Genomic DNA, 24,155 nt, shown 5'->3' on the forward strand with positions numbered 1-24,155 from the left:
TTTTACAACAGAAATTTTCATTATCGCTCGGACTAAGAATTTTATAAATATACATTAATGAAACTATACAAAAGTTATTGAAAAGTTAATTTAAATTCTTTATCTTGATGTTTTACTTTATATAAAAACCCAGTAATTATATCATTTTCTTTAGCATTTAAATTCATAAAGTGATTTTTAACATGAGAAGCGAATTCTTTTTTATTTAATTTGCTATTTTTATTAACTCTACTTTGTTTTTCTTGATTTCTTTTAGTATATGTCTTTTTACCAATTTCTGAATTTAAAATATCAGAATTTAATGATTCGGGTCTTGATAAATTAAAATTATATCTATCTTTATATGACCATAATATTTTATTATTAAATTTTTCAAAATCGAGAGGATCAACTTTGGGTTTATCTCCTGGTCCATTTGAATTTATATGTCTTTGTAAATAATTTTGTTGTTGTTGTTGAGCTAATTGATTTTTCTGTTTTTGTGTTGTTTTCGATGTTGAAGTGGTTGTTGTTGTTGTGTTTGAGCTACCGTTTGTTGTGGTGCTTTGAGTATTACTTTCTTTATCTTTATTGTATTGACGAGTTGTTTCCGATTCTGATGCTGAATCTTTATGTCGATTGGCCATTATTTTTAGATTGTGTGGTTATAAAGGAATGAAATTGTAAAATGTAAATATTATTTGAGGCTTGTAGTTAATAAATCTGTTTAGTTTTGTTGTTTAATTTAATATTTAATGATAAGTTTTGATATGTGAAAATACCTGATTATATTTTTTAAACTTTTTCCTAGATTAATTGATGACTATAAATTAGCGCGCGTAAAAACACCATGTAAAGAGATCTAATTGAGACAACTGCTTATCACAATACTTATATAAGGATACCATATTAGAATGAAAACTTTTATTGACTACTTAACTAGTTCAAAAAATCATCATTATAATATAATTCTATCTCATAATCAGGTTGAAATTCAGTATATAAAGTTTCAGGATCACCATCATTAAATTCACAATAAGTAGCTTCTTTATCACCAATAATCTTAAGAGATTCACCAGGTAACAAGGCTTGTTGAGCTAATAATTGAACTTGACATGATTTTTCCAATAAGGTAAACAAATAAGCAGCTTCATCAACAGTACTTCCAACAGTTAATAATCCATGATTTTGTAAAATTATTCCCTTATTATCACCTAGAGCTTGGGCAATTTTAATACCTTCTTCTTCTTCTAATGCAACTCCTCCAAAATCTGTAAAAATCGAATGTTTTTTATAAAAAGTACAAACATCTTGATTAATCATATCTAATAATTTACCCATACTTGACCAAGCTTTTCCATAAGTTGAATGAGTATGACAAGCTGCGTTGACATCAGGTCTTGCTTTATGAATAGCACTATGAATAGCAAAACCAGCAGCATTTATTGCAATTTGATTCCCATCTGGTAAAATCTCACCATTTTCATTAACATGAACCAAATCACTTGATTTAATTAAACTAAAATGTTTACCTAATGGATTTATCCAAAATGTGTTTGGATCTACTGGATCTCTTATTGATATGTGACCTGCTGTTCCTTCAGTATATCCTTTTCTACCAAATACTCTGAATGCTCCTGCCATATGTTGTTTAATCCATTTTCTTTCATCTTTTTTATTTGTGAATTTAGGAATTTGATATGGATGTTGACCACCTTTTGCAATGTTATGTGAACCTCTTGTTCCTAATTCGTAACCTTTTGATTCTCTAGTAGTAGTTTCTAATTGAGTTGGTGACATTATGTTAAGTAGTTATTGTTTTAATGGTTGATTTATAGAAGAGAATTTGGATGGGTGCAAAATGAACAGATTGTAAGTTTTTATATCAATTTAAATCTTTTACTTATCTCTTCAATTTGTGTAATGTTTTAAGTATTAATTTAGTTTTGAACACTATTACACTACTCACCCAAATCATGAACGTTATTTTACAACCAAATTTTTGTATCAAGTTTCTTGTCTGGTACAATTGATGTCAGGAATGTACTTGAAGGCTACTAATAAAAGCATAGTCATAGCACGAGCTTTGAAAAGTGGTGTGAAAGGTGTTTTGTTGGCCAAAATTAGTCTCCACATGGGTTGATTTCTATATTAACGGCGCTAACCATAAAGAATTAGCGGCTAAAAACAATGTGTCTCCTAAAGGTATGTGAAAGCAGTTGTTGTGGTGCAAGTTGAACAGATTTAATTGTTGCCTCATATCAACTATGATACTTTTTGTCGCTCATACTACAATATTAAAATAAATACAGAAAATTCTCAAGAAAATTTTTTTGCATCAATTTACTAAATATATCAAGTCTTGAGATTTAGTTTCACTATAATTCAAACGGGTACAGAATTTCTTGTACCTTAAAATTTTGCCAACCTCACACAAGGGTTTCATGCAACTAATTTATCAAACTTTTTAGGATCTTACATCACTAAGTATTGTTTCAGTCGTAGTTGAAATCATTTTATTTACATAATTGGCGCAAAATGGAACGAAGCACACAAACTTTATTTTTTAAAAAAGAGATAGGTGGTGTGAATGAGTAGTTCAAATTTTTAGTAATATTGCGAATATATTAAGAAATCGTATACAAGAATAAACGGTGTTAGTAACAATTAGAAATATTAAGAACAATCAATTTTTGAATTATAATATTTTATTATAATTACATAGTTTTAAAAAGAAAAGAAACTCAAAATAACATTGAAAAATTCATTTCTGGGAAGAAAGCTTAAGCTTACAGATTTAACTTAAAGTTCAACACAAATGTTAAGTAGATTGTTGCATTTAATCTACATTCAAAAATTAATCTCCACAAATGGGGAGAAATTCGTCCTTAATTACAAGGTTTTCAATATATTTTAGTTATATAGATAACGGAAATTTGTTGTCAATTTTTTAGTCAAATTTTAAGGGATAGCACTTCTTAATTTCTGGAACTTTTGATATATCCGGAGGAAAATATAAATAAAAAAACGTAAAAGTTACACAAAAAAGTGAGGCGAATTAAACTTTCTTTCTTACATCACAAATCAATAAGATTAAGTTACATCATATGCAATGATAAACTGTAATTTCAACGAGATTTCATTCCTTGTAGAAGTGATCAAAGGAAATTCAATCGGTAATGGAAAATAGAAAAGTGTTTTCACAAAAATTACTAGAACTGTCAAACTTAAAATCATGGATTTGAACTAAATCTTTAATCTTTTTTTAGTCACAGAAAATAACGGAATAATTTTAAATTGAATTGGAGATCTTAAAAAACTTAAAAAAAAATTAATTTTAGTAAAGAACACACTACCACGTTTTAAATTGTATTATACTTTATTTTTAAGATCAACGACTAAAGTTTAAAAATATTGCATTAAATTTTGTTCTTTATCAAATATTATATATGTATAATTGATTAATTAACTATTGTTTAATATTGTCTAATAGCAATTAAGCAAAGTTGATCTAATTTCAAAATTATTATAATTCAAAAAGAACAGACGAACTTTAAATTATTTAAAACATATTGGTCCTAAGAAATTAAAGTTTACTTATTGGATCTAAGTCCAACTAAAAGGCTAACTTTATAGTAAAAAAATACATAAATGACATAATCACTTAATTCAAATAAGCCCAAATGATATAGCAATCAAACTAATATCTCATTTCATTAATATAGAAAAACTTTATAAATCGTTGAAAACTAGCCATAAATAATTTGTGTAATAATAGAGAGAAAAACATTGATCCGGAACATAAAAAGTTTTAAATTTCCATCAAAACAAATAAACATATACACAAATTATATGTAACAATAAACGGCTTAGGTAGAGAAGCATAGTGATGATCATGATTACTAATGGGCTCAGGCAGTCTTTATAAATTGTCTTATCTTTTAGTGCTTCGCTTATAGGATAAAAATTAAAGATATGTTTAAACTCTTAAACCAACATCAATAGAAGTCGGAAATAGTAGAATATTTCAATGGTTTTGTAATATTTTGGGGGTGTTTAAATTTCATTTTATTTGTTTTATTTCATTCAACTCTTAGACAATATAGTTCTGTTAATACCTATAAATTTAGGAAAAAGAAACTTTTTTAATTTCAAATACATGTTTGAAGAGATTAAATTAAAATAAAGTAAGGGTGTAAAATAATGTAACATTTTTATAATATTGATTATTACAATTATTTACAGCTATTCCTCACTCATTTAATACAAGTCCTTTTAAGACACTTGAACTATATCAATCTAAATGTATAGTTCTTTAAATCTATCTTTTAATCTATCGTTTGTAATTCAAGATTGTTGATACATAAAACATAACTTGTTAAATTGTAATTTGAATATTAAATTTTTTTTTGTTTTTTTTTTCAATTCTTCATTTAATAAAAATAAATAAAAATAAATAAATATAAAATTATAAATAATTTAGCAAATTTCATATTTCCATATTTTTCCAAATAATCTTTTTTAAATTTATTTACAACACCAACTATTTTATAATCTAATATTGTTACCATTCAATTATTATTAAATAGTTTAATATATTCCATTAATATATTCATTCAAATTAGTTGTATAACTCAGAACACTATATTTCAAAAGTTTAATAATTGAAAAAGATTGATATCAATTACACATATAAGTAGATCAAATATTAAATTTTCATTAATCTTAACTCAAAATAAGAGTTTAATTTGATAAAAATATATATTTAAGTTTTCATATACAGTCAAATTCTGTATCAGAATCTCATACATTTACTACTATCAATATTTCTACTATAGAATAGTTGAAAATGGTCATATCGATAAACAATACCCCACCATCGAATAATTCTTCACCAAATGAATCAACAACTTCGTCAATTTCTTCATCATTGTCGACCACAAGTAACAAAAGACTAAGAAAAATTCCACCTGAAAAAAGACAAAAGGTTTCAACAGCTTGCGATTCTTGTAAGAAGAGAAAATTTAAATGTTCAGGTTCAAATCCATGTGATTTATGTTCTAAAAAAGGTTATGAATGTTCTTATACTATAGTTGATAAAAGATCATTGAAAAGTGAAAGAATGTTGAAATTAAAACAAGAAAAATTGCAAAAGGAGAAAGAAGATGAAGAAAATAGAAAGCATCAACAATTCAATAATCCAGTACAAAATCAACAACAAAATCAAGCCCCATCTTCGATTCCAGTTCAATATCGTTCTTTACCATCTAACAATCAAAACATATCTTATCAACCACCAAATACTTTACCATATCAACCGCAACCACAAGCACAACCTATGAATAATCAAATACAAGGTCAAAGTTCACCTCAATATAACCAATTACCACCACCTCATTTAATTCAACCACAACAACAACCTCCATTTGAACAACATAGAATTTCTCCAACTTATCAGAATCCAAATAATGGTGGTCCAAATATTCCAAAATTAAATTATCATCCACCTCAACATTCATATATATCTCCACAATCTACTTATGGGGTAAGACCAAATTATCTGGCTCAAAGATCAAGTTATACCGGTCAACCTTTACCCCCGATGCAACCACAACCTCAAGGTCTCCCACAACAACAATTTACTACTAACCAATATCAAAATGGCTTACAACATCCACCACAACCATCACAAGCAATTCAAAATGATATTAAACAGAAGCATGAACAAACTGAACAACCTCAACCACCACCAGTATTCAAAGCTGATAGTGGGAATGGTATGCCAACTCCAGAAACTACACCAACTGCAATAATTGACAATTCAGGTAGTACATATGTTCCAAAATCATTACAACCATTTTTATCATTGCCTATTGAAAAAACTCCTAAAAAGACTAGTAATGGTGGAAAAGAAGAAGAAGAGGAGGAAGACGAAGAAATTGACGAAGAGATGGAAAATAGCGAAGATGATGGAGCAGAAAAAGATGGTGTATCAAATCAAGCAGGTAAAAGTTGTATATTATTAAATGACAAAACTGGCGTCTTTAGATATATGGGAGAAACAAGTCCATTAAGTGTATTGTATGAGACGAGAAATATATTTTATCAATACGTTGGTAAAACAAAATTAACAGAAGATTTAAGAGGTTGTCCAGTCACTGATAAACCTTTAAAAGTAAGTACAAAAGTAACTGTCAGTTTACCATCTCCACAAGATAGAGATATCTATATTGAACAATTCAAAAGAAATATTAATGATACTTTTTTCATCTACGATATGAAGAAATTTTATAAGGATATTGTTGAACCAGTATATTCAAATCCAGATTTAGAAGAAAATGAAGTTAAAAGAGTTCAATTATATTTTGTTTTAGCTATTGGTGCAACTTATTATGATTTTACTCAAAAGATACCTGAAGCTGAATTAGGTGCAAAATTCTTTGATTCTGGATTATATATGTTACAATCATTAGTTGAAGACTCAGAATTATGGTGTGTTATTGTACATTATTTACAATTCCATTATTATCAATCAATACTTAAGAAGTCAACTGCATGGATTCATTTAAATATTGCATTAAAATATGCTCAATCACTTGGTTTACACCGTAATTTTGTTAATGAACAATTTTCAAAAAGTGATGAATGTGAGTATAGAAGAAGAATTTTTAGAAGTATATATTCTTCAGATCGTATATCATCAGTATTCATTGGTAGACCATTAAGTGTTAACAATTACGATTGGGATGATTCAACAAGGTATAAAGCTTCTAAATTTTTAGTCACAAATTTAAATTTTAATGCTAAATGTCAAATTGAATTAGCTAAAATAAGTACATTAATTGGTAAAATAGTTGCAAATTTTTACCAAAATAGAATTATTGATATTAATAGAACTAAATCTTTAGCAGTTCAATTAAAACAATGGTCAAAAAATTTAGATCCATTATTAGGTATTGATAATATTTTGAAGCCAACAGAAATTCCAAATAATGAAGATGGAGGAAATACTCAAATTATTTTACAAACTCATTTATTACAATTATATGCAATTATGTTATTATGTAGACCATTTTTCATGTTTGATGCAGTTAGTAATATTAACACTAAATTACAAAGTTCAATAAAAGATAAAGAAAGTTCAAAACAATTTTGTTCAGCTGCAACAAAAGCATCAATATTAGCTATTAAGTTAATGAATCATTACATAAATACTGCTTTTAAAGAAGTTAAAAGAATGGAATGTTATGTGATAATTACTTGTACTTTTTACAGCTCAATTATTATTGGTATAAGTATATTAAATGGAGGATTTGAAGAAGAAGGATATTCAGAATCTGATTTAATTAATTTATTAAAAAATGGAGTTTATGTATTATTACATTTCTCAAAATGTAATAAAGGAGCAGAAAGATATGCAGAAATAGGAATAGATTTAATTGACGCTTTAGTAAATAGAAATAACAAAAAATCTAAAACAAAAGAAGAAGAAATTTTTGATTATAATAATATATTAAATGGATTTAATTTTGATGAAGAAACAAACAATGATATTCAATCCCTTATGGAATTCCAACAATTATTTGTTTCACAAGAAATTGCTCCTTCTGTTGCTGAAAGTTCAAATATGCCTTATGATTATGATAATTATGATTTATTTTTTGGTGATAAATATTAGATAAATAATTAGAGATTTTTTAGTTCTTTATTTTAAATAGTATTATTGATTAGTTTTAAATGTTATTATTAGGTTTTTTTCAAAACTTGTACATCTAGAACTCTTTCTTTAATCGGTTGGAAGTACTTGATTTGGTAAATTGATTTTATCTGTCTAATTTTGATTTTGCTATTTTTAAGTTTTGTGATTTGATTTGAAAAAAAAATTAGAATGCTTTAATTTCATTTGATTCAATTCTATATCAATATCATCTTTACCTTTCCAAAAAAATCATCCATGAAGAAATGAGACTAGCAAATTACTTCAATTCAATACTATCGTCATTATTTCTTGTATTATCATTTTTAACATTAGCATTAGCATCGCCAGGTGACGATTTATACGCATTTCTGGATTGTATATATCAATGTGAACAAATTACATGTAGAAAAAATCCATATAATCTTATACAAGAAGAATTTTATCAAGAATTTCTAGATCAAGGGGTAGAAATACATTATTACAATCCCAATTGGGAATTTATTAAAATGCCATTACCTTTTTTTTTACGGGTGTTAGGTTGGAATTGTGAACTGAATTGTGATTATCAATGTCAAAGAATTATAACTAATGAAAGGTATAAAAATAATGAAGAAATATATCAATTTCATGGGAAATGGCCGTTTTTGAGAGTATTTGGAATTCAAGAATTTTTCAGTGTTTTGATGTCATTGGGAAATTTATACGTTACTTATAAATATGGATTTAAAAAGATATTGAAAATTATAAATAATAAAAATTTACCAATACTATTAAGACAACAATTTTATAATATTTTAGTTGTTACTATTGTAACTATGTTTGCATGGATTGCTTCTACTGTTTTTCATACTAGAGATTATCCAATTACTGAACATTTAGATTATTATTTAGCTGGTGCAACAATTTTATCAAGTTTTCATGCTTTGGGTGCAAGATTATTTGAGTTCTACAAGCAAGATAAAATTTTGTATCGTTGGTCATTCACGATTATTTGCATATCAGCATATATATATCATGTTCAAAGATTATATTTTGATTGGTCATATACATACAATATGAGAGCTAATATATTTGTTGGATTATGTCAAAATATATTTTATTGTTTAATAGTTTTCAAATTATATTGTAAATATTACAATTTAGAACAATCAGAACCAACAAAAGTTAATTTAAATCACCTCAATTATTTAAATTTTAAAAGAATTATATTACCTAGTTTTTATTCAAGAAGTTCAAAATTATATACATTATATCCATTAATGTTATGTACAATAGTTATAATGGGAATGATGTTAGAAATATTTGATTTTCCTCCAATATGTTTTGATTTGGTGGATACTCATAGTTTATGGCATTTAGTAACGATTATACCTGCGTATATGGGATGGTACGATTGGTTGATTTGGGATGTATTTGAAAATGTTTGGGATGATTTGAAAAAATCTGAAACTAAAAAGAATGAGTAGGGCGTTTTTGATAGATCTATAATTTATTTTTTGGGGTGGACTTAATACATAATAATAATCTTTAATCTTGTTTCAATCACTTAAATTTTCATCTTCTGGGACATAAGGTGGTGGTTTAAACCATTCTTGATCTTCTTGTACAAATTTTTTAAATTCTTCTTTATCATCAACAAATTCATATAAATATTCTAATTCTAAATCATGAACTTGTCTACCCAACATAACTAAAGTATGTAAAGGTTCACCTGAATCATATTCACTTAATTGTTTTAAAGTACCTGCTTTAAATTTTTGAGTTGGTGAACCTAATCTCAGTACAGCAATACAAGGAGTATTTTCAGTATATGCTTTTTCATTTCTTATATTTTCAATTTCAATTAATTGTTTACAAGCAGTTTGAATATTCATATATCTTGGAGGTTCATAAATTAATTTACCTCTTGCCATATTTTCAATACTTTGTTCTTTAACTTTTATATCTAATAATATTAAAGTATGTAATCCAATTTTTCTATTTTCCATAATTTTATTATAAAATGAATCAGGTTTCCAAGAATCTGTAAAAAACACTAATGAAATAGTTTGTCCAAATTGATATAATTGTAATCCACATGCTCCTACTGCATTCATTACTGATGCATTATGTATAGTTTCTATTTTGATTCCTAATTCTCGAGCTCGAATAACTAAATCAGTATGTGTTGTTGCACCAAATGGATCACCAACAACTAAAAATGCAATATCTTCCTTATCTGCATTTCTTAGGATGTCATCACTTCCAGTTTCAACTAATTCTCTATCCGCTAATATAATTTCTCTACCATAATAATTTTCTAAAGTTTCTTGATTTGCAGTCATTAATATTGATGTATATGCTTCTAAATATACTCTTGAACATTTTTTAACTGTCTCCAAGCCTCTTACTGTTATATCTGATTCATGTGATAATCCAAGTCCTATAAGGTATAACATTTTAAATTATTGTTTTTGATTTAGTGGTGTTTCAAATATTTAGATGTTTCATATTTTTTTTTTTCAATATTTCTCATCTTATCAGTTTTGCAATATTTTTATTAATATAGAGAATATGTAGATTTTACAATATGAAATTATTAAAAAACTCTTTGGTTAACCGTCTATATACTATACTTGTACATTATTTATCATCCAATTGTTTATGATGGTACATCACATAAACTTTTTATAATCTTTAAAACATCAGATTGAGAAAATTTCTCACTAACCAAGTTCATATCATCTTTATATATATGAGTATATACATTTCTTAATACATCTTCAAATTGCATTTGTAAATTCTTTAAATATTGTCTTGTTTTAAGTAAGGACCCATCATCATTTAATAATTCAATTGCTGATTGAATTAATTCTTTTTGTTCTAATCTTTCCTTTGGTGATCTATATTTATATAATATTTCTTGAACTACAGTCATTTGATCATTTTGATCATTTTGTTTTGATTTCTCATTTAATAAATGTATTAATATGGGAAATGATAATTTACCTTCTATTAAATCTTCCCCAGCTACTCCTTTCATAATAGAATAATTTGAATCTATTAAATTTAAATAATCATCTCTAATTTGATATATGATTCCACATAAATTAGCCATTTTTTCAATCCAATAAATTAATTGTGGAGATTCAATTTTGGTACTTAAAATTTTCATTAAATTACAAGTTAATCTAAATAATCCACTTGTTTTAAAATTAATCATTTTTAAATAATCTTCTAAAGTTGGTAAATTGTCTAGTTTTGGTAAAAAATCTCTCCAATATATATCCATTCCTTGACCTTCATGTAATCTTTGCATTTCTTCAGTTAATATTTGATATAGTTTTAAATTTATAACTTGGTTCTTATGAAGTTCAAGTTCGGGATTAGTTGGACCCAAAAGAGGAGAACTTCTCCATATATGACTGAAATCAATCAAGTCTTTACATAATTTATCAACAATGGTGTATGCTTTAAAATAATATAAATTTCCACAATTTAAAGTTAATGGTATTCCAAATTTTTTATGAGCAGCAGGAAATCCACGTCTAAATTCTGAACTATCTTCAATATCATCGATTAATAATGAAGAATTATGTAATATTGATATAATTTCATCTATATATTCTAGTATTTTTTTATTTTTTATTTGAAATATTTCATCATTAAAAGCATTTAAAAATTTCGACCTTATTCTTTTATTATTACTTGGTATTGAATCTAAATATTTATATGGTTGTTCGATTTTTTTTTGGATTTTAGTTAGCGGTTCTAATTGTATATCGCATATCGATATTTTGATTTCATCCATTTATTTATGTATTTGTTTTTCTAATATGATGTAGTTGTTGTTGGTGATAAAAGTTGTTTTTGATATTCAAAGTTCTTGATCCAAATAAATGTAAATAAAAAATATGTGTGACGTATTAAAATTATTTGACAACCAAATTAACTATCTAACACATTTTATAAAATTACATTTCTAATTACATTACCAAATACAAATAGAATAACATTATTCAAATTATCATCATTTTATTTACTACTTCATCAAACAATTACTCATCAAAAATCAATTTGAAAGAAAAGATTATAATTAGTTAAATATCAGATTTATGATCTAATCAAATTTGCATACCTTATTATTTCCTTAATCATTACTCATACATCATAACCCACCAATCTATAAACCTTCAAATTAAATCAAATCTATTAAATACTAAGAAAGTTAAATGGATGCATTTTGGACAAATTTACCACCAATAACAAAAGGTTGGTGTATATCAACATTAACAATATCAACATTAATTACATTAAAGAAATTAAAATTCATAAATTTATTATTTATCCCCGAAAAGATTTTCAATCAACAACAAACTTGGAGAATTATAACTACTTTTATAACATTTAATGAATTAAGTTTTGATTTGATTATTGTTTTATGGGAAATTAGTCATGTTTGTTCACAATTAGAAAATTCATACTCGTTAACAAAATCATTGTTACCTTACACAATAGTTTCTAGTTTTGATCAACGACAATGGGATTTATTAAATCTGTTTATTGATAGAAACAAGAGTATTGATTTTTTATATTTCTTGATACAAATATGTATATCCATAATTGCATTAGCTACATATTTATATTTTAAATTTGAAATAACTATAATAAATTTAGGATCAATATTATTACAAAGTTTAACTTATTATGATTCCAAAATAACTCCAAATAGACAAATTAATTTTTTTGGTGTATTAATTATAAATAATTTATATTATCCTTATTTTATTGCTTTTTTAAATTTATTAACTCAAGAAATTTCAAAATTTGAAGAAATTACAAATAATAATAATCAACAAAATCAAGGAATAATTAGTAAAGTAAAATCTTTTTTCAACAAACCTTCATTTTGGATGTACTTAATTAGTTTTGGATTAGGTCATTTTTGGTGGTGTTCTAAAGAATTAATACTAAAAGATTTACATTATGATAATAATTTTAATTTACAAAGTTTAAAAATTAGATCAAATACTTTAAAACAATATCGGGTATGGAAATTTGATTTTGTTAGAGAGTTATTAGTAATGATATTATTACCTCCTTGGTATTGGATAATTATTTCTAAAATTAAAAATAATCAACAAAGAAATCAAATACAACATCCTTTATAGGTTTTTTATAAATACATATATTATATGAATATATATTATATTATATTATATTATATTAAATTAAAAAATAATTAATTTTACGCTCTATATTATATCACTTTATATTTTTTTTTTGGGGAGTTGTATTTGTAGTTTTTTAAATCTATTTAGTACCAACATCTTTTAATTTATTAAGTTGTTCTGATAAACCAGCTGGTAAATCAACAGTTTCTGGTTCTTCTTTAGTAGTGGTTGAAGTTGAAGAAGATTTTTTATTATCTTCTTCTTGTTTTGGAATTTCTTGTTTCTTTTTATCACTTGGTGTCATAACTAAATCAGCAAAATTTAATCTTGAACCCTTTTCATCATCACCATTATTATCTTCATGAGCAGTTTCATTCCATTCTTCCAATTCCTTTTGATGTTCTCTTTCAATAGCATACTTAACAGCTTCTAATACATCATTACATAAATGTTTTGGTTTATATTTTGGTTCAGTACCTTCTTGATAAACACCAGTTTTAACTAAAATTGAATGCCATGAAACATCATGAGAATTTGCAAATCTAATATCTGATTCTGGAGTATCACCAACAAAATAAACTGTTGATGCTGGTGGTAATTGTAAAGTAATTTGATCTGGTTTTCCAACTTCTGCTATTTTACCAATATGTTTTATTAAATCTTCATCTTTATTTTTTGGATCATTTTTATTAATATCTTTTTTACCACCACCAACTAATAAACCATTTTTTTCTTCATCTTCATCTTCATCTTCTTCATCTTCTGAATCTGAAAATGAATAATTTTCTAATTTTGATTGATTTATAATTTCTTCTCCATCATCATTAATTAAAATATCAGCATCTTTTGCATTTGGATCATTAATACTTAATTTTTTTAAATGTTCATCCAATACTCCTTGTCTCCAATGAGCTAATACTTTATTTGCAAATTTAAAAGTTCCATGTTGTGGTTTACCAAATCTATTAACTTTTAATTCTTTACCAGTATGTTCTCTATATAAAGCAGCAGTTGAAACTTGTAAAGCTCCCATACCATATCTTGATAATTTATAATTTGTTGCCCAAATAAAATCAGAATGAGCAAAATAAATTTGTGGACCTTCATCAAAAGTTTTTGATTGAGTTCCCATAACCCCATTTTTTGATAATAATAATTCTAATATTATTTGTTGATCAGCTGCCCAATTTCTTGAATCTGCAAAAACCATTATAGCATCAATTGGAGTTTTACTAAAATCAACTTTTCTTGTACAAATTTCTTCTTCTTCAGTTAAATCATGATATGGAGAAACTGCTGGATTCCATTTCATTATATCTAATGGTGTATAGACATTTTTAAAACCATAAGATTCTGCAACATTTCTACAAACATTTCCAACACCACCAACAACTAATACATTATTATAAGTACCAACTAAATCTCTCATTGGTGTATGACCTTGAATAATTTGTTCTTCAGTTATAGTACAATGTAATCTTTCACTTAAATCATCAGCTCTTTGTTTTTCTGGTTTACCACCACCATTTGTAACAAAAATTGAAGGAACTTTAATTTTATATTTATTATCACCATTTAATAATTTCATTGCTTCAACAGCTTGTGGAATAGTATTTGGACCTCTTAATATAACACCATCAATATCAAAACAAAAAGCATAAGAAGCAACTCTTTCATGATCAATTACAGATTTTTTTTTTCTTTTAATAATTGAAGAATTTCTTGATAATTTAGCTAATGAATCAACTTTTTTTAAATTTGCTGATGATGATCTATTTAAATTACTATTTGAATTACCACCACCATTATTTTTTGATAAATTTGATGAAGAAGATAATTTTGTTAAACCATTTTGCCAATTATTTAAATCAGATAATGATAATGAAGAAACTCTATGTTTTCTTGCTTGTGGTGTTAATTCATCAATACCATCATTATTTAAATATGATTGAAATTGTGCTCCACCATCTTCTTGAATAACTTCATCTTTTGATTGATCTTTTGACATTTTTGTAATTGATTGATTTGATCTATAGTATTTAATAATAATCTATGTTGTAGAATTGTTGTAAAAAAAAATTTAAATTATCAATAATTTCAAATAAATAAATACAAAGTTGAAAAATGTAATAAAATTATAAAATAAAAAATCTATTAATAAAATGAAAAGTGAATAGATTAATAATTTGAATTATTAGAAATAAGTTTGATTATTAATTTTTTATTTCTTAACTTGTTAAATCGTTGAAATGTCGAAATTTGAATTCGTTAATTGGTATTATTCTTAAAAAAAAAAAAAAAACTTGAAAATTAAACCACCCAAATATATTTTCAATTAAGGAAATAATAAAACTTATTTATATATTAATTCTTTATATATTTTTTTCAATTTTAAACAAAAAGATCACAATCCTAAGAATAATTGACTTGTAATCTATTATATGTATAATATGTAAATTTAATCTATATTTAAACTTGATCGTAAATTGAATTGTTTGTTAAATTCAATTATTGTGCTATCTACTGTTAATATATATTAATTAATTAATTGAAAAACAAGAAAATAAAAAAAAATTTGTAAAATCAATTACATCATAGAGAATCACACGTATATAATAATAATTTATTATATATTATATAGGAATTGATTAACAACATTCTATTATTATTATTTAACGTCTGTTTTATCACATTCATATTATATTAAATACAAAAGCCATTTTTAACAAGTTTTATTACAACACAAGCACGAGGCTTTTGAACCAAAATCCAATCCCTTCTTTTTTTTACGATTAAGGATTGATTATAAAAATTTTTTGCAATATTAATTGGTACGTTATACATAATTTGCATATTACTATAATTGCTATTTGATTAAAAGAAATTGATATAATGTTTTAAGACAACTACTTTTCGAAAATTTATAGTTTAAAAAAAGTAATATATACCTCGAAATATACGGAGTTCAACTGTTGATCCAATAGTTACAAAGCTAAAAGAAATTGCTTACTATTGTTCTCTTTTAATTTAAATTTATCAACTTAAAGTTTGATAGATTGCAAAATTTTAAATAGTACATTATTCACAAATCATAATTTCTTGACGACAAGCATCGGAATAAGAAATTCGTTGTAATAAAACTTTGAAATAGACATATTATAATTAAGGGATCAAGAAAATATTATTTCTTAATATATGATAATAAGTTTCTTTTTGGTTATTGATAATAAATTTATAATAATTTATTATTATACCGACTTGTTATATTTATTTTAATATTTTGTGTTGTGTTTCAATTATTGCTATTTAAAAATTTTATATTTGTGTTTTCAATTAAAACCAATTTTATTATGATATTGAAAAACATTTATATTTATAATCTTTGATCGAGTGAATAAATTTAATTCATATTACAGAAATAATTTATAAAGAGAGAGTCAATAATATTTCGATTCAACTTCTTATATTATTTATTTACGGAAAAATATTTACAATTTTAACTGTTAATAGACATATAATTAATTAATACTTTAATAAATTCAGTCGTTCATTGCAACATGATAAAATTTTATAACCTTATTAAAATTATAAAATAACTTTAAACAAGCCAAAAAACAAGCCAGAAAAGTTTAAATCAACAATAAAAGTTAAGCTTAAGTTTAGCAATTAACTCTCTATTAATAGAATACGCCAAACAAATGAATTAATGACATAATATTTGATTTACTATAATTAACAATGTAAGACATTAAATTGTTTAATTTTTGATAATGTATGTTAGCTATAATTTGATTTGATTAAACATATATTTGTCTAATTTTTGCTATTATCATTGCCTGTTTGAAATAACGTTTTGCCTCAAAGTGGTCCTTTTTCAGAAACTTTTTCACATCTCGCAAACAGTCTTGAATGTATTGAAATTCTTAAATCTGTAGATACACATAAATGCATTTAAATATCAAATTTTACCTTAACGTTATTTGAAATTATAAAATTTACGAGATTATTTTGATTAATGACGTCGTTCTAAAAGCAGATAAGATATAGCAATTACGACAACATTAAAATTAATATTAATTCATCGCTAATGCTAGAAAAACTTCTTTAATTCAAATCGTTAATAAATTTACTTATGCAAAAATTCATAAAAAATTTAACTTCTTCATTGACTTAAAGCGCAAACCTAGTATTACTTTACTTTTACAAGCATAATTCTTTATAAAATGGACCACTTGGAGTAACTGGTATTACTTTCATCTTTTGAAAGGTAAATCTCGAAAGTACTTAATACTAAAGTTTAATTATTCTTGAAGGTATCAACTTGCATTTAAGAATTAAAAACTCCGAAAAATAAAGAAATTGCTACTTGGTCAAATATTTAAGATATTTTGTGATAAAAAAAAATTATTTAAGTCCGAATGATTTTTACAACCTAATCGACGGATAATAAATTCTAAATCTTGAGGATAATTTAGATTTAAATAAACAAATATTTGAATATTTATACATTAACTTGAATAAGAAATCTAATTAATGAATTTGGTCTGCAAATATCTTTTAACATGATTAATTCATTTGAATAATAATAATACTGTTTGCAATTAGTTGATAAAAATCAATCAAAAAAATAAAAAGTATAGAATCAAATTTGATACTATTAATAAACATTCTAATATACAAAATTCTATTATTAATTAAAATATTTATAAGCATGTGAAAATAATTTAACTTAATAATACTGTATATAATTAATTGATACGGTAATAAAATATTATAGAATAGAATATTTACTTATTAAAGAAATCAAAATACCCCACATATTGGAAATTATATATTGACAACCAATATTGTTGATACTCTTTTATTCTTTTTTAAGATTGATTTAAATGCTATTGAAAATTTATCGTATTTGTTTATAAAAGAATAAGGAATACAGAATAAAGAAACAATTCAACAATCGTTTCAAATCCTTTATTTATTCAACAATTGTTCTATAACTAGATCTCAGATCTGATAATATAATTTAGATTCAATATATCTTTATTTCATTTATTAATATTCAATTGATTTCAAAGACTAATTACTAATTATTTTTCATTCAACAATTATATCAATCAATTCAAATACACCATGATTTCATTAAGAGGATTCTATATTTTACTAAGTATTCCAATTAAATTATTATTAGTATTAATAAAATATCCATTTTTTGGAGGATTAAATGAAAAATTTAAAAATGATTTAAAAAATTCATTAAAATTACAATTATTTAGATCTGCTATAAGTATACCAGTAAAAGATGCAATATATATTAATATATTAAATAATTATTCATTAATTAATAAATTATTAAAATTCTTGTATCCAAATTTAACAAAATTAAATAAATATGGTACTAGGTATGATAAACAAAGTATTTGGTTAGTTGAAGCTCCAAATAGATCCAAAAAAGATCCAATTATAATTTATTTACATGGTGGTGGTTATTATATTGAAACTCAACCATCTCAATTAGAATCTTTATTAAGTATTTATTATTTATTAGATAAAGAAAATCAATCAAATTTATCAATTTTACATTTAGATTATAAATTAGCAAGTAATGGTCATATTTTAACAACTCAATTATATCAATTAGCTGAAACTTATAAAAAATTAACTGAAGAAGATGGTAATTCAAATATTATTTTAATGGGTGATTCTGCTGGTGGTAATTTAGCTATAACTTTTTTACAATATTTAAAACAACAAAAACAAAAACAAAAAACAAACAATTTAAATATTATATGGCCAAAATCTTTAATATTAATAAGTCCATGGTGTAAAATTCATCCAGAACCTCATAATAATACTAAAGGTTGGTCATATTTTGAAAATTCAAAAAGAGATATGATTCAATATAGGTTTTTTCAAGAAGTTGATAGACAAAAAGCTATTATTGGAGATTTAAATCATATGGATTTATTAGTATCACCTGGGAATTTACCTTATAAATATAGTGATTGGGATGATATACCTACATTAACCCAAAGAGGTAATTCAATATTTGTTATAATGGGAGAACATGAAGTATTTAGAGATGATATTTTAGAATGGTGTCAATATGCAGTTAAATCTCCATTAATTAAACAAAAATTAGATTCAAAAGGGTTAATAGATGTTAAATTACATGAATATAAATCAAATGACCCAAACAAACCATTAGTTGAAGTATTTATTGAACCATGGGGTGTTCATGATTCTGTATTATTTTTTGAAGATGATATTATAAACAAAGTTAAAAAAAATAAAAATTTGAAAATTGGTACATTAGATCGTAAAAAATATTTTGGAATTGTTAAAATTGTTGAATTTTTAAATAAAACTTTATCTTCTTCTAATAATGATAATTTACAAGAAGAAGATGGATCTGTTGTTTTAGTTAATGGTGATGAAAAAATATAAAGAATTTGAGAATTTGTAAGAATTTGAGAATTTTGGAATAATAAAAACTTAGATTAGATTTTAAATAATGTTATTAGATTTTAGAAATTTAGAAATTAGATTAAAAATTATTTAGAACAAGCTGTAGATTTATGTAATCGAACAAACTTAAATAAAAAATTGTAGATTAATCATATCTAATAGAGATTCAAGATGGAAAAATAAATTAAAATTTATGTAAGTTAGATTCTCAAATCTCATTTCAAAAAACCCAGAGATCATATTTACACTCTGACTTTTTAATGTTCCACAATAAAAGATCTGAAGACTGGGTAAATAAATCTATTGTTCAGAATCTTTTAAATTTGAATTGAAAAATTGAAAGGAAATAGATGAAACAAACGAATAAATCAATCTGTAGACTTCTGTAATTGAAGAAACCTAGAAATTTTAAAACTTACAAATCAATTTGATCTATAGTTTAGGTCTACTAAAATAGAAGAAAAAAGTTGGATTTATGCAAGTTAAATTCTTCAAATCTCTTTGTTAATAAATTCAGAGATCTTATCTAAATTTTGACATTTTAATACACAAAAATTACAGCAAATCTAGTTAAATTTTTTAAATCTCAATTGACAAATTGAGATCAAGTCTAGATTCCTTTACTTCACCTAATAACAGTATTCTTTTTAAATATTTAGTTCATTTTTCCATTTTGATAGAATCTAAAGATTCAATAACTAAATATTGAATAGATCTTGACCTTTAAAAAATAAAAAAGGACCCTTATAATTAATAATGCAAAGAACCGCAAAATTATGTATAATAATATCAATATTCTCGAGATATGAAATTTTTGATTATGTAGCTTATCTGAAATTTGAAATTATGTAAGTATAAATTGTCATTAGTGACGTAAATCTAATTTAAATACGTTTTAACTAGATCTAGATACATAATTGCTAGTTTCCAAAATTACTAATTAAAGGAGGTTTATCATATAATTAATTTCTGATTTTTCCAGAACAAAATAATAATATACATTGTTTGTTTAATACTTTATACATTCATAATTTCCATTAAGTAATTATTAAAATGAAATTAGACTTAAATTGTTACGGATATGTCAATAAATTATGGCTTTTCAAGAATTTTACCAATAAATCCGGTTTAGTTACTTTTAAGGATATTTTTTTTGACGGTTAATAAATTAGGTATCTTTATTAATAGACAGGTTTGGGGAAATATGAACTAGAAAATATATAGAAGGCTTTGAAATTCCACTTCCAATTTTACTTCAATTCATTGGATTATCACAAAAGCATTTATTCATAATAAAGAAGTTTACAAGATGGTCTCATTACATGGTTTATTAGTACTTGCTAGTTTTTTCATTGAAGCTTTTTTTTTAATTTTATTTTACCCTATTAGAGGTGGTATAAATGAAAAATATAGAAATAATTTAAAACAATCTTTAAAAGTATTATTTAGTAGAAAATCATTAGCTTTTCCCGTATTAGATGCAAAAATTGTTTCATTTTATACAAATTCTGCATTACTTTGGTTTATTGGTAAAATAAAATATCCAAAATTAACTTCTGGTTTAAATAAATATGGTGAAAAATATGACTCTAAGAGTATTTGGTTAGTTGAAGCATTAAATAGAAGTAAAAATGATCCAATTATAATTTATTTACATGGTGGTGGTTATTATTGTCAAACTTCATATACACAAATAGAATCATTAATTAGTATATATCATTTAATTGAACCATCAAAAAGATCAAAATTATCAATATTATTATTAGATTATAGTTTAGCTTCATATGGGAATCAATTATTAACTCAATTACATGAATTAGGTGCTGTATATCATAATTTAACTTTTAAAGATGGTAATACTAATATCATTTTAATGGGTGATTCTGCTGGTGGTCATTTAGCAGTTACTTTTGAACAATTTTTAAAAAAACAAAATAATTCAGCTATACCTTATCCTAAATCATTAGTATTAATAAGTCCATGGGTTAAACTTTCACCAGATAAAATTCAATATAAACCAGGTCATTCTTACAAGGAAAATGAATCAAGAGATTTAGTTCAATATACTTTTTTCACAGAACCTGATAGAGGTAAAACATTAGTTGGTAATACCGATATTTTAAATAATTGGACATCACCAGGTAATTGTCCTTATGCAGAAAAAGATTGGAAAGATATTCCTACTTTCAGTCAACCAGGTTATTCAGTATTAGTTATAGTTGGAGAACATGAATCTTTCAAAGATGATATATTAGAATTTTCTCATTATGCATTAGGTAGTTCAATAAATTCAAAAACAATAGATGGATCATCAAAAGGTATATTTAATGAATCAAAACATTTAGAAATTTTTGATTATAGTAATGGTCCATATGTTGAAATTGTTGTTGAACCTTGGGGAGTTCATGTTGGTTCATTATTTTTAGAAAATGAAATTATTGATTTATTAAATAAACATCCTAATTTAAATTATAAAAATTTAGATGATTATCAATTTTTTGGGATTAAAAGAATTGTCGGATTTTTAGATAAGACTTTATAAAGATTACAATATATAAAATTGGGAATTCAGTTATTTTGAATAGGTCTACAAAACTTGTGATTCTAAATCTTAATATTTGAGGGAGGTTTTTAAAGTCAATATTTAGATTTTGTTATACTGTAATATAATTCTTATTCACAATTTTAAGATAAATTAAGTTGATTCTGAATTAAAAATTGATATCAAATTAATTGCTAGGCTATGATATGCTTAATTGTGTAGCTAAATAACAAAATTAATATATATTATAGATCCAATTTGCAACTATGTTTTAATTTTTGTCCTACTTTTTTCTAATTTTTGTTATTAAAGTTTGTTTTTTTTACAACTAAATTCAAGTATAACAAACTTTGGCAAAAAAAAAAATATTCAATATTTATCTATTTACTCTTTCTTTACTTAGTAAACACAAGTTTTTACTTCTTTAATTATTTACTAAATATAAATTTTTTTCATACATATGTAGAGCTTATTTGTTTATTTATTTATTTATTTTCAGAATTCAGAATTCAGAAAATGTTTTTTTTTTTTTTTCCTAAAATCAACATTTATTCTAAATATAAAATTCTCATGTTTCAGTATTGTCAATTCATGTGCCACAGAATTTTAGTTTGCGACATGAAAAATTTATATTACATAAAAAAAAAATTATTCTTCAAATATCACATTTGTTAAAAACCCATACAAATCTAACTTCAAAACCAAGATCAACCATCACTCATCACAATGATATATTTAAAAACGTTACTAAACGTAATAGACAACTCAGGAGCTCAAGTAGTAGAATGCATAAAAGTATTACGTCACAACCCCAAATCATGCGCTCATATAGGTGATCAAATAACATGTGTTGTAAAACAAGCAAGACCAACAACCACTGAAGGAGCAGCAGCATCAAATCGTGTGAAAAGAAGAGATATATGTCGTGCTGTTGTTGTAAGGCAGAGGGCTCCCTTTAAAAGACCAGATGGATCAGTTATTAGATTTGATGATAATGCTTGTGTTTTAATAAATAAAAATGGTGAACCTTTGGGGACAAGGATTAGTTCTGTTGTTGCTAAAGAATTAAAAGATTTGAATTATAGTAAGATTGTTTCCTTAGCTCCAAAGACTTTTTAGGGATTGCTTGGGGTAAAAATGTGTAAATAGAGAGATTCAATTTTAATGTACAAGAATTAATTAATGTCAATGATTAATACTTACAAGGAAATGATGAAGAAATTAAAAAGTAAGTTTATCATCAATATCATCATCTTCCTCATCTATTCATACTTTTTAATGTATAATTTCTATATTTTCTCTATAAATTTTTTTTATCCATTTCTTCATCAATCTTAGTAGTTGCTTCTTCAGTCTTTCCAACAACCCAATCGTAAACTTGTCTCATAAATAAAAACTGAATAAAAGCCACGATCCCAACGACAGCAAACACAATAATTCTTGAACTTTCTTTTTCCACATTCATAAATTCATAAGGATATCTACCACCTTTATCAACATCTATTAAATTTTTTAACAAAAACCAATAAAAAGTAGTAAAACTCACAACAAATGCTAATGCTGTATTTATACTTATTGTCCATTTTGGCATAAATATAAGATAATCAATTAATAAACTTACTATTGGCATTAAATGAATTGATAAATCAGTTATAATTGGCATTTTAAATTTTGATGGATCTTTAGTTAATAAATGTAAAAAAAATAATCTAAGAGGCCAATAAACACCAGCAACAATACTTTCTAAAGCTAATCCAATAGGATGTAAATCATTTTTTAATAAAAACAAATATTCTGATTTAAATAAATGTGCAATTGCTCCAATAACAAATGTAATTATTGAATAAATTAATGATAAATTAGTTAAAAATTGAAATTGTCCAGCATCTTTTAAATGTGGTGGTAATTCTACATATATCATATTTGTATAAACTCCATAAAATCCAATTATAATTGATAATATATCTATTACTAAAATAATTGGGTTACCTACTTTTCTTCTAGGGTGGGTTGTTATTATTACTTCTTTTTTTATTACCGTTGACATTGTGAGTTGAATTCTTCTATTCTATCTAGTGGTTTAAGTAGTTGAGTTGAAAAAGGAATGTTTAATATTTGTTACTTTTTTCTAATATTTTGATATGTTTCAGCTTCTATTTGTGATGTGTATTGAGATCTATAATATCGATTAAGATATTTCTAGTCGTAAAGTTCAGTATTGAATATTTAAATCTCAAAAGATATTATTTAATTATTATAGTTTGAACTAGTAATCATATTATAGCATATAAATAAAATAGGAAGTAGCAAGAAAATC

The 24,155-nt window shown here is 24.5% G+C and overlaps 12 protein-coding genes across 12 annotated transcripts; 6 read left to right on the forward strand and 6 right to left on the reverse strand. All coding sequences in view use genetic code 12, as the record gives it.

The window, feature by feature from the left end:
* Positions 1-74: 74 nt before the first annotated feature.
* On the reverse strand, positions 75-626 carry KGF54_000854 (uncharacterized protein; the record flags this gene model as incomplete). The annotated part of the gene is made up of 1 exon (XM_051766812.1): positions 75-626. One exon carries the CDS (start codon positions 624-626, stop codon positions 75-77), a length of 552 nt encoding a protein of 183 aa, XP_051622068.1.
* Positions 627-918: 292 nt separating this feature from the next.
* KGF54_000855 (uncharacterized protein) lies at positions 919-1,779 on the reverse strand (the record flags this gene model as incomplete). Its single annotated transcript, XM_051766813.1, has 1 exon — positions 919-1,779. One exon carries the CDS (start codon positions 1,777-1,779, stop codon positions 919-921), a length of 861 nt encoding a protein of 286 aa, XP_051622069.1.
* A 3,049-nt stretch (positions 1,780-4,828) lies between these two features.
* On the forward strand, positions 4,829-7,657 carry FGR27 (Fgr27p; the record flags this gene model as incomplete). Its single annotated transcript, XM_051766814.1, has 1 exon — positions 4,829-7,657. One exon carries the CDS (start codon positions 4,829-4,831, stop codon positions 7,655-7,657), a length of 2,829 nt encoding a protein of 942 aa, XP_051622070.1.
* A 284-nt stretch (positions 7,658-7,941) lies between these two features.
* On the forward strand, positions 7,942-9,144 carry KGF54_000857 (uncharacterized protein; the record flags this gene model as incomplete). The annotated part of the gene is made up of 1 exon (XM_051766815.1): positions 7,942-9,144. One exon carries the CDS (start codon positions 7,942-7,944, stop codon positions 9,142-9,144), a length of 1,203 nt encoding a protein of 400 aa, XP_051622071.1.
* Positions 9,145-9,216: 72 nt separating this feature from the next.
* KGF54_000858 (diphthine methyl ester synthase) lies at positions 9,217-10,116 on the reverse strand (the record flags this gene model as incomplete). The annotated part of the gene is made up of 1 exon (XM_051766816.1): positions 9,217-10,116. One exon carries the CDS (start codon positions 10,114-10,116, stop codon positions 9,217-9,219), a length of 900 nt encoding a protein of 299 aa, XP_051622072.1.
* Positions 10,117-10,319: 203 nt separating this feature from the next.
* On the reverse strand, positions 10,320-11,468 carry BTS1 (farnesyltranstransferase; the record flags this gene model as incomplete). Its single annotated transcript, XM_051766817.1, has 1 exon — positions 10,320-11,468. The coding sequence occupies one exon, from the start codon at positions 11,466-11,468 to the stop codon at positions 10,320-10,322; it is 1,149 nt and encodes a 382-aa protein (XP_051622073.1).
* A 421-nt stretch (positions 11,469-11,889) lies between these two features.
* On the forward strand, positions 11,890-12,828 carry KGF54_000860 (uncharacterized protein; the record flags this gene model as incomplete). Its single annotated transcript, XM_051766819.1, has 1 exon — positions 11,890-12,828. One exon carries the CDS (start codon positions 11,890-11,892, stop codon positions 12,826-12,828), a length of 939 nt encoding a protein of 312 aa, XP_051622074.1.
* A 142-nt stretch (positions 12,829-12,970) lies between these two features.
* KGF54_000861 (uncharacterized protein) lies at positions 12,971-14,839 on the reverse strand (the record flags this gene model as incomplete). Its single annotated transcript, XM_051766820.1, has 1 exon — positions 12,971-14,839. One exon carries the CDS (start codon positions 14,837-14,839, stop codon positions 12,971-12,973), a length of 1,869 nt encoding a protein of 622 aa, XP_051622075.1.
* Positions 14,840-17,961: 3,122 nt separating this feature from the next.
* KGF54_000862 (uncharacterized protein) lies at positions 17,962-19,275 on the forward strand (the record flags this gene model as incomplete). Its single annotated transcript, XM_051766821.1, has 1 exon — positions 17,962-19,275. The coding sequence occupies one exon, from the start codon at positions 17,962-17,964 to the stop codon at positions 19,273-19,275; it is 1,314 nt and encodes a 437-aa protein (XP_051622076.1).
* Positions 19,276-20,605: 1,330 nt separating this feature from the next.
* KGF54_000863 (uncharacterized protein) lies at positions 20,606-21,838 on the forward strand (the record flags this gene model as incomplete). The annotated part of the gene is made up of 1 exon (XM_051766822.1): positions 20,606-21,838. One exon carries the CDS (start codon positions 20,606-20,608, stop codon positions 21,836-21,838), a length of 1,233 nt encoding a protein of 410 aa, XP_051622077.1.
* Positions 21,839-22,564: 726 nt separating this feature from the next.
* On the forward strand, positions 22,565-22,957 carry KGF54_000864 (mitochondrial 54S ribosomal protein uL14m; the record flags this gene model as incomplete). The annotated part of the gene is made up of 1 exon (XM_051766823.1): positions 22,565-22,957. One exon carries the CDS (start codon positions 22,565-22,567, stop codon positions 22,955-22,957), a length of 393 nt encoding a protein of 130 aa, XP_051622078.1.
* Positions 22,958-23,138: 181 nt separating this feature from the next.
* KGF54_000865 (uncharacterized protein) lies at positions 23,139-23,759 on the reverse strand (the record flags this gene model as incomplete). The annotated part of the gene is made up of 1 exon (XM_051766824.1): positions 23,139-23,759. The coding sequence occupies one exon, from the start codon at positions 23,757-23,759 to the stop codon at positions 23,139-23,141; it is 621 nt and encodes a 206-aa protein (XP_051622079.1).
* Between the last annotated feature and the right edge of the window lie 396 nt (positions 23,760-24,155).

Source organism: Candida jiufengensis (assembly GCF_024610255.1).
Source record: "Candida jiufengensis strain CBS 10846 chromosome Unknown scaffold7, whole genome shotgun sequence".
Lineage (NCBI taxonomy): Eukaryota > Fungi > Ascomycota > Pichiomycetes > Serinales > Debaryomycetaceae > Lodderomyces > Lodderomyces jiufengensis.